Here is a 13,688-nt window from a genome sequence, read left to right as displayed (position 1 = left end):
TGGATCTTCCGATGCAAGGAAGCTGAGAGAGAGGGCTTCCATCCCTTCTATCGGATGAGAAAAAAGAATACCAAGAATAACAACAGAGCTATGGCTCTTCAGTTATTTGCATCAGATTTGTTTGCTAATTCGTCTTTTTCTTCTTCTTTCTTCCATTTTCTGCATCATTTATCTGTTCTGCTATCATTGTTCTGTTTTTCTTTCTTATTTATTCACTTTCTCTGGGTATTTTTCTTTTACCTTTTTGTAATGGATTTTCTTGCTAAAAGTTTTTTGTTGCTGTTAATTTCATGATTTGTCTTCTCTCTTTTCTGTTGTGTTTTGTGTACCTATGTTTCATTTAGTTGTCGTCGCAGCGTTGGTTGATTCACAAGAACTTACTTGACGCACACTGGACGCACTTCTGTAGATACGACTCATTTTACCGCTGGACTCATGTCCTTGTTTGCACCAAGTGATCTGGTATTCTTCTGTTCCAGCACTCTAGCAATGGCGATCGAACGACCTCCACAGATACAGGGTTGGTTTGGACGAAGTGTTCTGGTTTTCCCCTGTTCTGCCAATTAAACAACACATAGAGGGCATTTCATGACAGGGACACCGCATTCTTTCATGAATCTCTGTCCATCTTTTGGGACCACGTTGATAGACCTGTTACCAAACGCCCTCTTACAATCATTGGCGCGAGCAACTGTCAATTTCTGCAGTAACTACAAACCATGGTCACAGAGATTGGAAGAGCATTACTAAGCGTATATAAGTCAGATCCAGACAGGACAGTACTGTGCCGAAACAAACCCTCATGGCATATGCAGCTCATCTGTAAACCTCATGTTCCTTTTATTTAGAGGAAACCAGACAGACACACAGTTCATATAGAGTTTAACCGATTCGGTTAGAGATTTAATCAACAAAAAAAGAATAATTCGGTCCACTGGATAGAATTGAAAGACCTCTTCGCCACCATGCTCCTCAGTGATCAGAAAAAGGATGGGGCTCTTGGACCCGACAAAGCCAGCTACCAGATTTCGTGAAGATCAACTGGAAGAAAGAAAGGCTCTGCTGCTGCATTCATTAGGAGTTGGGAATGATAAGGAAGAAGGCCTTGGCATGCTTCCAGAGAAGAAAAGGAGAAGACGAACGGAACCCTGAGAACTAATAATTGTTTCTTATATATAATTGTCATATAAGGCGACAACAGCTTCGCCAGTCACATAAAGGGCAGCAGCTTTGAGATGCATATTCAAACCCAATTTTGGGGCTCCAAATAATGCAAAGGAAAGCTCATCCTAAAAAGAAACGTCAACAAAGCAACAGTTTTCCATATCAAGACCTTATTTTCATGCCCAACACCATTAGCAGAAGAAGAAACATTTTCTCTTTTATTTAATGCAGATTGTGGTGAACAAAGTTCCAGAATAACAGAAAGCATCACAAGGAAGACGCCGATGCTGCTTTCTCTTTCACTGCAGCTTGTACGGCATCTAGCAGCAAGGGCATTAGTTTCCTGTTTGTAGCAATGATACCTGTATCAAGATCCAAATACCTACCTCTTGAGAAATCTAAGGGATTCCCCGCAGCATCAGTCACCACGCCACCAGCTTCTGCAAATATAACCACCACATGTTATTTGGAGGTATCTTGTGCAGAGAAACTTATACTCATGTGAAGGCTAGAAGACTGAGATATGAGGGGTCTTGAGTCTCTTGACTAGACATCCTCAGATCTCATTTTCAATGATTTGTATTAAAAAATAGACATCATATCTGACTGTGATCTGCAAAGAAAGGAGACCATATCAATGTGTGGCCACCGCGTTTTCACCCTTATGTTTCAAAATGTCCTCAAAAACCCACCAGTGAAATACATGCCATTCAGGTATCCATTACTGCCGCCTTTTAAAATTTAAAATTTCACATTCTCTTAACAGAAGAAAGGGGAAAGTGATGCCTGGACTCACAGATACATATATCAAAAAGATTTTTGTCAATAGGACTAGCAACACAAATATTCCAATTTCCAAGTATTAGGAGGTCGAGGGCTTACCTGTAACTACAATGGAACCAGCAGCGTGGTCCCATATCTTTTCACGGTAACCTTGATGAGGAAACCTCAAATAAATAGCTCCATCTCCTCTTGCCAATGCTCCATATTTTGCCTGACTATCTATCCTAACTGGAGGTGCTTGCACACCCAATTTCTGATAAAAGGAGCCATTAAACAAGGCCAGCCAAGTAAACATGACCCTCAAGGACAAAAGAAAAAGTTAATCAACAAACCTTTGCTATAGAGCCTGTCAAGTCCTGCATTGAATGTGCTGCTTCAAATGACTCAAAGAATGATGCTTCTGCAGGGTCCCCGATAGGGCAAACTTCTACCTAAACAGAGAAACAGGACTACTGCGATCAAGAACCAGGTTTCATTTGAGCACAAAGAATTTTACCATGATGTTTTTTGTTTTTATGTGCCTGCCTGTTTGTGTGTGTGTGTGTGTGTGTGTGTGAGCTCTCACCTTTTTAGCCCCAGGGATATCCAAGGGCTGCATCTCTGTACCAGACCCAATGGAAGCAGAGAAAAGGCAACCAACTTCATTTTCCAAAGGAAGTTGATCATGCCTACCAATTATATTTAGTGAAAGATTTGGACAGGCAAGGACACCCAGGACAACTCTGCCTTCTTCTAGCAAGGCCAGTGCTATTGCATATTGATCTCCTCTAAGAAATCTGTAAAGAATCATGCCATTTACAATCAAACACTAATCTAGAAAGATGAACTATGGTGAATAATTGTAAGCAGAATTTACACCCATGAGTAAATTAATCAATTGACATCTGGATAGACAAATACCACACTGGAAACTTGTGGTTACTAACATCAGCAATTTCACAGTAGTATATTTCAAAACTTTTGACTTACGGTTTGTCCCTTTATATTAATGGTTATGAGTGCCAAGACCTGTTTTGAGTAGGAACTCAAATCAATTGAGAACATGCAAGTGGTTCTCTATATATGTAGACTGAGGAAGGTATTGTTGAACAATCCATAAACGCTAAGACTAATATGCATCATGAATGAGCCAGCAGAGGTTATCTACAGTTATTGTCCATGAGAGGGCATGAATGATATGACTTGATGAACTTTCATCTACATTGTGCAGTCTCCTACTATGCATCTGATGCAAATTAATAACCTTATTTTCATGCCAACTTGAGTTTGTAGCATTGTCACAAAAAAACATGTACGGGAATTATATGGCAAGGAATTTCTTGGATATAATACAGCAAAGTTGTATGTCTCGGGAATAAAACGGGAAAATCTCGGCAAATTTTTAAAACATTTAATAAATCCTGAAATTATAAAAAATAAAAAATCATAAAAAATATGAAAAACGTTTTATATTTTCTGGCATTTTTTTAAAAAAGACGCGTTTTGTACGGGTATTATACAGCTGACTATGTTTTGGCATATTATATGCATCTTTTTCTAATAAGACGCGTTTTTGGTGACAGTGGTTTGTAGTCTCTTAAGCCAGAATGGTTTTGTTGCAACAAAATGAAATTCTACTGGCTAATATTATGCTCTGTCCAACGTGATAGATGATGTGGTGGAAATTGCCTACAATGTTGGACCCTTCTGGATTGCTGAATTTTGTTGAGTTCACTTATTTCGGTCTCAGCTTTTCTTTCAATGTGCAAAATTAGATTGGTACCTTTCCACAAGATTGGAGCCTGGTGGCAAGGACAAGTTGTCTTTTGCTAGTTGTCAAATTTCTACAGGAAAGAAGATTGATATTTAAAAACTGAGAAATCAGGCTGTTTTTTCCCCTACTATGCAGGATGTCCTCAATCCTCATTGGTTGTCATCTCAGGCATCAACTAAGTCATATAGACATAAATAAATATATCTATATTTTTATTTATTTATTTTATTTATGAAAGCACAGTGGCTATCGATTTTTAACACCCACACCCATGAAGCACCCAGTGCACCCCCAACTATGATGCAGCAACCAAGTACCCGTATGACATACATAGGAAGGAGAATGCAATAGCATTGACTTGAAAGTTGAAACATACTTATACAGGAGGGTTACATCTAACAAATGAATGACGTTGATAAGAAAAAAGCTTCTCCACGACCGTTATTCCCATAAACAACAATTATATCAAGCCACAACAACATGTGGAAATAAGACATTAGCATCAGCATCAATATCCATATTGTTATGAGATACTCGGTTTTGACTCCTTCCATGTCCCCGATAATATGTAAGCCAATACCAATGTATCTTCCAGTAGGAGTTGGATTCAGATTTGGGACTAAAGAAAGCTATTGTCAAACATCTAAGTTAGGAGCTAAGATAAAACCATAGAGAAGTACATGAATAATTACAGTAGCACTTTATTGCATGAAATATGTAAGATGTATGCTGGTATTAACGTCCTGTAATCGCACCAGGTGGTATCAGCTTGTGTATAAAGGAATAAGGGGACTAGCTCTTTCTTACGACGAACCAAAAAAATCAGAGAAAATATTGTTTTAATTGGCAAAACAGAATAATCCATTTTTAAAGTGAAAATCTTGTAACATTTTCAAAATATCACCAAAGTATTTCTTGAGAATCACTATTATTATCACAATTATTGTGACATTATCCTCCTTTTCATTAAAACCTTTTTAAAGTAGTTTTAATGTGTGTTCCCCTTTTTTGTTTATTTACAACTTTAGAACAATTTTAAATATTTGTCACTTTATTGAAAGAAAATATAAAACTCTTAATTCCATATTTTTTTTATTCCTTAATCTGATATTTCCTAAAGAGATTTGCAAACAAATACCCAACAAAAACCTTTCCAATAAAACCAAGAACTCTACTGCTCTGCATAGGTATAGAAATCGAAACTTAGAAAATGGGAATTTGATATCTCATAATCAAAAATAATATGCCATGATTAATCTGTTAGATTTAATTCACGCAACCAAACCTTACCAAACGGATTTTGATCAGCTCATCAGCATTTAGATTAGAATGCCACTATCATCTAAGACCTAATCCTCTAAATCCTGATCTGTACACACACAAGTTAACCTCACTCCAGATCCAGTTAGACAATTTTCATTTTCATTAGTTCACTATGTTACACCCTTTATTCATTTTCTCCCAATCAAGACCTTAGGTTGTTTGCAAGAATTATCTAAAATTACTAATGACAGTAAAATCCATGCATAACATTTATCAACTTTTTCTTAACGATTTTTTCATATCACAGTGAATGTGTGCTTGTGCAGCCTGAAACATGAGACCCTCAGCCTTACCCTTTTGTTCCATCTATAGGATCCAGTACCCAATGACGTCCGTGAGGACCACCTTCTGATTTACCTTTATCAATTGAAGTAAGAACACCTTCAGTTGTCAATGGTGACATTCCATAGCTTTGATCATTAGACAGCGTCTCATTTACCAGATTCGTGATGCGTGCTAGTACTTCTTGTGCATTATCTTTACGAAGATCACTTGAGTCCTAAAACAAGTGAAAAAAAAATAATCTGACTGAGAATTAATGAAGATGAAAATTCATCTTAAGTAAGCATTTAAGGTTACCAAGGTAATAGTCAGATAGGTATATCAATAAGTCACTTGGCATTACCTCCTCTGCAACAAGTGAAAAGGGTTCTGAAGGAAGTTCTTGCTGCAAAACAAAACTTACTAAAGCTTGTGAACCTAATAAGATGCAACAACAAAACAATTAGAAGGAACAAAACAAGGGGCTCCTGAAGCAAGTGACATTATTAATTTGCATACAGAAGGAACAAATATTGGAAATAAAACCAAGTTTACTTGCAGCAAGTAGAGCACTTAGTATGTGACTAGTAGGGGACTGTTGTATGTATATAGGTCCATGTTGTGTATTTTATATACTTAGATGATAACCAAAAAGTCACTAATAGAAAAGTTGTACATACAACAACATCAAGTGGAGGCTCAAGAAAAATAGAAACACCACCGAACTAAAATATGTGTTGAATAATGAATTGTAGAACAGGATACAGTAGTAGCTGGTCCTAATGCCTACATCATGCTCGGCTTGAGCTTGTTACGTAAACCTATATGTCTGTGCATTGGCTATATGTCAAACACAATAGTGTGTACTATCGTACACTGTGTCATATGAGTCCACTCAATTTTTCCCTATCCGAAAATCAAATAACTGGTAAATGGAAGCCACTGTGAAATATGAAGTTAGAAAAATGGAGTCATTTTAGCAATGAAATTCTAGCTGCTCCCCAGCTATGCATTTTTCACAGAAAATTGTCCAGCCAAACTCTAAGAAGGAGATCTAGCCTATTTCACCATGAAGCACCTATCTCCTTCTGCAACTAAACCTTAAAAGCTAAACTGGACGGCACAATCAAAAAAGTGTTCAAAGAACTTTGGAAGAAGGTTTCTCTCAGGGACGTTTGATGGCCCGGAAAAATCCTGTAGCAGAAGGAAAAAAATTCAAAATTTTAAAAAATTTCCGGTTTTATCAAACACGGAAATTTTTTTGAGACCGTTAAAGTGGAATTGGCAAAATCTTTCCGGAAAAATGTTTCCACCGGAAGGAGTGGAAACATATTTCCAGTTTTTTTTTTGCCCATTAGGGCACGCTCCCGTCGCCTTCCTCCCTCCTGCCGCTGCCGCCTCCCTCTCTCTCACTGCTCGTCGTCTCTCTCGGCCTCTCACTCTCCGGCTCCCCTCGTCGCCTCTCAAGCCCTCTCAGTCTCCCGCTCCCCTTTTTTTACACTTGAAAAAAGGGGCTCCTGGAGCAGCCCTGCCTCCGCAATCCTCTACACAGAGGCTGGTGAGTTCCTTTTTGGTTTTCCTCATTATTTTGTTGGGTTTGCTTTTCTTTTTTGCTTCTTCCTTTCTCTTTCTGAAAGAGAGTGTGAAAAAGGGTGGGAAAATCCATCGACGATTTTGGGGTTCTACTTGGGTTGTGGGTACCCATCTTCAATTTTTTGCTCCTTTTGTTGTTTCGGTTGGAGAATTCGAACGCCCATCAACTGTGAGTTCTGCTCTCCTGCTGCAGAATCAATTGTTGTTCCTCTTTCTTTTCCTCTCTACCCCTCCTTTTCCTTGACCTAGTTTCAATTGTCTATTTCTTGTTTCTGGTAGGTTTTGTGGTTTTCTGTTTGGGCTTCTTATTTTCCCCGAGTTTTCGTGATTAGTCATATGAGACAAGCATCTCTGCCTTTGTCATGTTGGGTTTGGAGGTGATAAATCTCTTTTTGTTATTGATTTTCTCCCGACTGAGGATTTCCTTGTCAAAATTGTAGATTACACAGCAAGAGTTTACGGAAAGAACGAAAGGGAAAGAGGAAGAAGGGAACGAAGGGGAAAGAGGAAGAAAGAGGAAGAGTGAGGGAGGAAGAAGGAGGAAGAAGGGAAGGGAAGGGAGGAGGAGGAAGAAGGGAAGGGAAGGGAAGGGAGGGAGGAGGAGGAAGGGAAGGAAGGAGGAGGAAGAAGGGAGCGAGGGAAGAAGAAGGAGGAAGAAGGGAAGGGAGGGAGGAGGAAGGGGCATCATCTTTCCTCCGCCTCCCTTCTTCCTCCCTCTGTCGTCTTCCTCCTCCTCCCTCCCTTCCCTTCCCTTCTTCCCCCCTCCTCCTTCTTCCTGCTCCTCCCTTCCCTTCCCTTCTTCCTCCTTCCTCCTCCTCTCTCCTTCCCTTCTTCCTCCTTCTTCCTCACCATTTCCACCAAACGAAGAAATTTTTTTCCAGAAAAATAATTCCTCTATAACAAACACAACATGGTTTTAGAAAAATGGAATTTTATTTCCCATTCTTCAATTCCAGAAATAAATTTCTGGAAATTTCTTTCCATTTCCATTTTTCCACCCATCAAACAGCCCCTCAGAAAAGTTGTTAAATTTTTTTTTCCATTGGAAAATCCCACAAATTCAAAAAGTAAAAGATACATTAAAATAATAAAGTATCTGCTAAATTTCTTAGTTTAAGTTAAAAAAATAACTAAATAAAAAAGAAACTGGAAGAACTATACTACACTTAGACTACATACAAGAAAGAATTTGATAAAGGAAAAATACTACTGATCTGGCCCAAAAGCTGGCCCAAGTGCCAGGTATGACTGACCCTAACATGCTTCACAGCTGACTTCAGTTCGCACCTAGCCCTTCATAAGGCAGACCCCGACTGAACCAAATGGACAGGAGCAAGCACCGCAGTCAGCACATTCTTCATAACCACCTATTGTAACTATTGTAATAACTGCTGTAATTTGTTTCTTCTCTTCTCTTTAAATACATGTACATAACACAAAAAACAATCACATAAAACATGCAGAAGAATTCATTTTGATGTTCCCTTTTGAGAACAAGTTTCGTTCTCTTTACACCTTTTCTTCATGGTAACAGAGCACATGGACAAACTCTGATTCTTCAATGGTATAACCAGTTTGTTCATATCCCGTTTATTTGAACAATTCCAACTTTGTTTCCTTGAAATTAACTCATGGAAACTTCCTGCCCTGGAGGACACAATCCTGGCTTTAGTTGAAAGCCAGGATATGCATGCCCTTCTCGATCAAGACACTCCAATGCCTCCTCAGTTCATAAAGGACTCCCCACTGACAAGGCAAAAGTTAAAACTCAGATCCCAAATGCTGCTTATATATCTTGGAAACATTCAGATAGGTTACTAAAGGGATGGATCATACCAACACTTCCTCAATCCATAGCCACAAATATTGCAATATTTTCAAAAAAAATCGTGATATTTTGAAAAAAAATTAAAAATCAATTTATCATGAGTTTATCGCAATTCTTTTGTGATTCTTTCGAGTTTCATTTATTTTTTATTTCATTTTCTGTTTTCATTTTTTTCAACTTTTGTTCCATTGTTTTATTTCCTTTTGTTATTGGTAAGTTAATGTGACCTCCTAGATGCGATACGATGTCTGTTATCATTTTACCTAGATGTTTTTTTATGCCTTCTTATTAGTTTCTCATTTATTATGTTTTTAGCTAACATTTTTTTTTCTAAATCTTCATGATTTTCTCCAAAAAAAACAACTTTGCCAAAAAATACCCAAGAACGATATTTGTTGCTATATCTAAATATGTGGGAATTAATTGTTGATGCAGACACATCCAGGGAGATCTGGGTTATCCTAAATAAATCCTTTGCCCATGACTCTCAAGAACGAGAGGTTTGCCTCATTCAACAGATATCAACAATAAAGAAAGGTAATGACTCATTGAATAACTATATTTACAAGTTTAAAAATCGGTGTGATTAAAGAAATCCAATTGAAGACAAAGTTAAAGTCTTCTAGCTCCTTCAACGATTGGAGCCAGTTATGTGTCTTCTGTAACTGGTATGCTGAAAACTCCAGCATATCGAGATGTTATACCTCTTCTACAAAGTCATGAGACAAGGCATAAACTGATCATGGGGACATTCCTCAAATAGCCTTCTATACAGATAAAGGCAACTTCAACAACTTCAACAAAGAAGAATAACAACATTAACTCTAAAGGATAAGGATTTCCTCAAGGAGACACTGGTCAAAGCAAAGCCAACTCTCGAGACGGGAATAGTCAGTCAGAAAATGATTTTTAGAAAAACAACAAAAACAAGTATTATGGCTTGTCAAATATGTGGATAGCAGAACTGTTCAGCCATCAACAGCTACAAAGCCTACAATCGGTTCAACCATTCTTATCAAGCCAATGACTCTCCACAAGCACTTATGGGATTGTCCATTGACTCCCAAAATTCTCAATGGCATGTTAGCAACGGAGAAACTTCACATATTACAAATGATTCAGGTAAATTAAATTAATATTAGACCTTATAAAGGGACTAATTTGATATTAGTTGGTAGGTCGACGGTTGTCTATTAGTCATTGTCTACTAATATTAGATAACTGTTCTGACGATAAAGGGGTGTGAACTTTAAAATCTATCAGTATCAGGACAATGAGTCATACCATTAACACTGAACACACTGACAGATCAGATGACACGTCATACGTACTATAGACTAAGTCATCCTGTCATATTTTATCCACATACAAATAATGCATCTTAAGCACCACTAAAACTTTAAAAATTTAAATCCATACTAAGAGCAGTATGAAGCCATTTATAAAGAGTTAAACATGTTAAATTTTAGACACATTGCTATTACACAATTTTTACTTTTTCCTTTTTATTTTTCTAAGCTTTCAGTTTTTTGTGTGCAATTCTCTGATGGAGATGCTCTTTGATTGTCCAAAATTACTTAGCACATGTTAAGCCAGACATGTACTACCAGAGGCGCAAGAGGAATTGAAACTTCTTTAGAAAATTGTTAGCATGAAAAGGAATATTGGGGCAAATGAAATTGAATGGACTTGAGTGGTTTCTATTATGAGAGCTTACATTGTTCCGTAGACTTTTTTATCTTTTCTGGACTTATATATTTTTAGTATGCAATTTACAACTTTGTTGCTAGCAGAGTCACCGAAAACTTTCTCGCATTTTAAGCGGCGAGGTTTTTCTCGGGTATAATACGGTGAGCTTGAAACAAAGGGGGAAAAATATGGTTAATTTTAAAAAAAAAATAAGAATGAGGGAAATAATAAAATAAGTGGGAAACTAATAACACAAAGTCACAAACACAAAGAAATAAGTAGATTTGCAACAAATAAAAACTAGAAAATGGAAAAAGAGTGAAAAAATGAAAAAAATGGAAACAAACGATTTTTTCACATTTCTTTCATTTTAATGTTTTTTTACGGCCCTCTTTTAAAGTTTTAAGCGGCTGATTTATTTGTTGAGCTTCTTTGCTTTCTTTTTGAAAAAAGAAAAAGTGTTTTGTGTGACTATGGCTGCAAGATATGCCTATTGAAAGTGATCTACTTTTAATTCTCCACTAAATTAGACATGCCCAAAACAAAAGTAGAAGTTGATGTCATCCCAATGTGGTGATACTGTCATAAGATGAAAACTTTGGATTGCACATATCCTGTTATGCATAATTGCTCTTTTCAATTATTCTTTCCGTAAATTATTGCTTAGCACGTGCATATTCTCTTTGAGGATTATATCTCATTTTCCAATATGCATGTAAACATAACATCAACATTAAACCATAAGTTTCAATCTACAGAGCAACCATGAGTCACATACACACCAATGTCATATTTTGGACATCTACCTGGGTTAACCCATGTTTTACTATTAACTGTTAACGTGCTACTCACTGTCTGTCAGCCAATTCATAATTAAAGAAACATTTGAAGCGTAAAAGCATATACCATAGTCAGCAATTGTTACAGGGCTTTTATCAGTCTTTGATTGGACATCTGACTGCAAAAGCGACTTCTGCACTTTCTGAAAAACAGGGTATAATAAAATTGTAATTAGTTACATTTGTATGTATAAGTCTCTGTGACAAAATAGTACGTTGGTCCCTACTGAAAAAGTCAAAAGCAACTAAGACGTAGTATCTTAAGAGTGATGCCTAGATTTTGAGTACAATGAAGCCATTCATTAGTGTTGTATGAAGAGAGGAAAGAACTACCAGTTGAAACCAAAATTAAATAATCAAGGACCAACAATATCACTCTAAAATGCTGCCATTAAAATAGACAAAATAGTAATTGTTAGATTTTAAATAGCTAGACAGAAAAAACATCCATTATAGTGGTGGCCCATCTTATCCTCATTTCAATGAGGCAATGGCAGGGGCTTCCTGGCAATTTTCATGACAGTAACATGAGAACGGTCTTCACCTTTTAACTCATATCTCAATCATTTTATGCGTAGACCAAATTTGTCACATTTAGTACTGCATAAGGCAACTAAATGTGGCAAAATCTAGCTCCAAGTTCTAACCTCAACTTGTCCAACTAGATGCATGAAAGTTGTAACTTGACTAGTTTTAAATGCAAACTCAACGGAAAAGTAAGGAAAATAAAGAAGATAGATGCATGTCTTGTCTCCTCCAATATTTGCAATAATTTTAGCGATGTTTCATAAATTGCAATGCTATATGGACAACTGAATCACATCACATTAACGCCTACTTGCAGATTCATATTAAACTTTTTAAACGCAAACTTAAGGGGAAAATAAAGAAAATAAATACGATAGAGGAATGCCTTGTCTCCTTGAGTATTTGCATTATAGCGATGACAACCTTCACGGAAAACAAAGCGATCTCCAAACAAGGAAGAGGTAAGCAGAGACACTTCAAACCATCAGGATCTCGCACGAAAATGGAGAAAAAGAATGGAATCTAACTACTAGCCACAAAATCAAACACCCCTTGGCCCTTGCCGCAGTGAAGACGTCAGTGCAATGAAGCATCATGCAGGAGAAATGCACGAGCATCTCTCTAAACATATTACATTCCCCTTCTTGTTGAACGATCGTGACACGTACGTAAGAACCATGTTTCATTGCTTCCCCACCCTACCGTCTAAGGATCCCAAAAGGGTCATTCAAATAAATATCATTGACAGATCGAAAGGATGCCTCCCCTTATGGAACTAGGTTAATCCAGTGCCTAAACTGAAAGGAAAACCGGCGAAGTTTTGGCAACGGAAACAGACGGAAGCACAATGACATTTATAGAGAAGAAGAAACAAGAAACCCAATTTGGAGATCGAGAGAGAAAAAGTGAGACCTTGCAGAGTTGGGCAGCGAGGGAAGCGGCCTTCTTGGCGACGGAGAGCTCCTTCTCGTACGCCATGGCGAAAATGGAGGCCCTGCTCCTCGTCCGGAGCTTCTGCTTCTTGGAGAGAAAGAAGTCGAGATCAGGATTCGGGAAAGGGAGGACAGACCGGCTTAGGTGGTGATGGCGGGAAGAGAACTGGAGGCGAAAGGAGGAGGCGCTGCCGGTTGGTGGAGCGTAAGGCGGCAGAACAGCCATTCCTCCTCTACCTCCTCTGATTAATAAAGCCATTGAAGTGGAGCAGCGAGAAAGGCGAGCGTGGCGGCTGCTGACCGGCGGACGCGGTTAGGTCCTTACGGGCCAAACATGGCCCAGCCATTTCTTTCTTCTTCGTGTAGGTGCGGCACCATCATCTCCAAGGTCGGGACTCTCCAGGACCAATTAAATTGGATCAGCACAGGGCTCCTTCGTTCCTTCCTACACAAATCCATACAGTTTTTGATTCTCCGAAACGCACGAGACGGATTGAGCAAGAAACCCAAAGTATACGATTTTCACCACAAATCTGTTGGCTATATCTCGTTCCTGCGCGCTTCAAATCCATTAAATTCAATGTATATTGAAATTTCAAGTAAAGTTTGTGAAAATCATTATAGCCAAAACCTCAGCCTCGTTTACATCCTTGAGCACCTTCTTCTTGTGCTGGGTTTTTCAAATTCAGTTCAGGTTACTCATGAGCGAGCCATTCGAGCATGCATTTAGTTCTGCAATGGTTGAGAGTGCACTCACAATCAAATGAATATAGCACTATATCAATATGATTAAGTGCTCTCTTTTTATCATTATATAATTCTTAACACATTTGAAAAGAATAATTAATTTTTACATTTTTCTATTTATTTTTCTAAGTGAGTTTTTTTTTTTTTAATGTTTGGCCGATTCAAAATGGATTGAGTCGTCGATCCACCGAATCCGTAGCACCATCGATTCGGTCTACGAATCGAGTTAAGATATAAACATTTAGGAG

General features: G+C 37.9%; 1 protein-coding gene across 3 annotated transcripts; it reads right to left on the bottom strand.

The window, feature by feature from the left end:
* Positions 1-823: 823 nt before the first annotated feature.
* LOC116266866 (SAL1 phosphatase) lies at positions 824-13,186 on the bottom strand. 3 transcript variants are annotated; one of them, XM_031648309.2, is made up of 9 exons: positions 12,674-13,186; positions 11,301-11,376; positions 5,649-5,722; positions 5,317-5,522; positions 2,513-2,723; positions 2,280-2,378; positions 2,047-2,200; positions 1,551-1,604; positions 824-1,065 (listed from the first exon to the last, which is right to left on the bottom strand). In XM_031648309.2, exons 1-9 carry the CDS (start codon positions 12,950-12,952, stop codon positions 1,019-1,021), a joined length of 1,200 nt encoding a protein of 399 aa, XP_031504169.1. In that variant the 5' UTR covers positions 12,953-13,186; the 3' UTR covers positions 824-1,018. The 3 variants fall into 3 exon arrangements, with proteins under 3 accessions (XP_031504169.1, XP_031504168.1, XP_031504167.1); XM_031648308.2 differs by lacking the exon at positions 824-1,065 and adding an exon at positions 1,356-1,484; XM_031648307.2 differs by lacking the exon at positions 824-1,065 and having other exon boundaries at positions 1,356-1,604; positions 12,674-13,183.
* Positions 13,187-13,688: the final 502 nt, after the last annotated feature.

Source organism: Nymphaea colorata, chromosome 13, assembly GCF_008831285.2.
Source record: "Nymphaea colorata isolate Beijing-Zhang1983 chromosome 13, ASM883128v2, whole genome shotgun sequence".
Taxonomy (NCBI): domain Eukaryota; kingdom Viridiplantae; phylum Streptophyta; class Magnoliopsida; order Nymphaeales; family Nymphaeaceae; genus Nymphaea; species Nymphaea colorata.
This window is presented reverse-complemented; position numbering and strand designations above follow the sequence as displayed.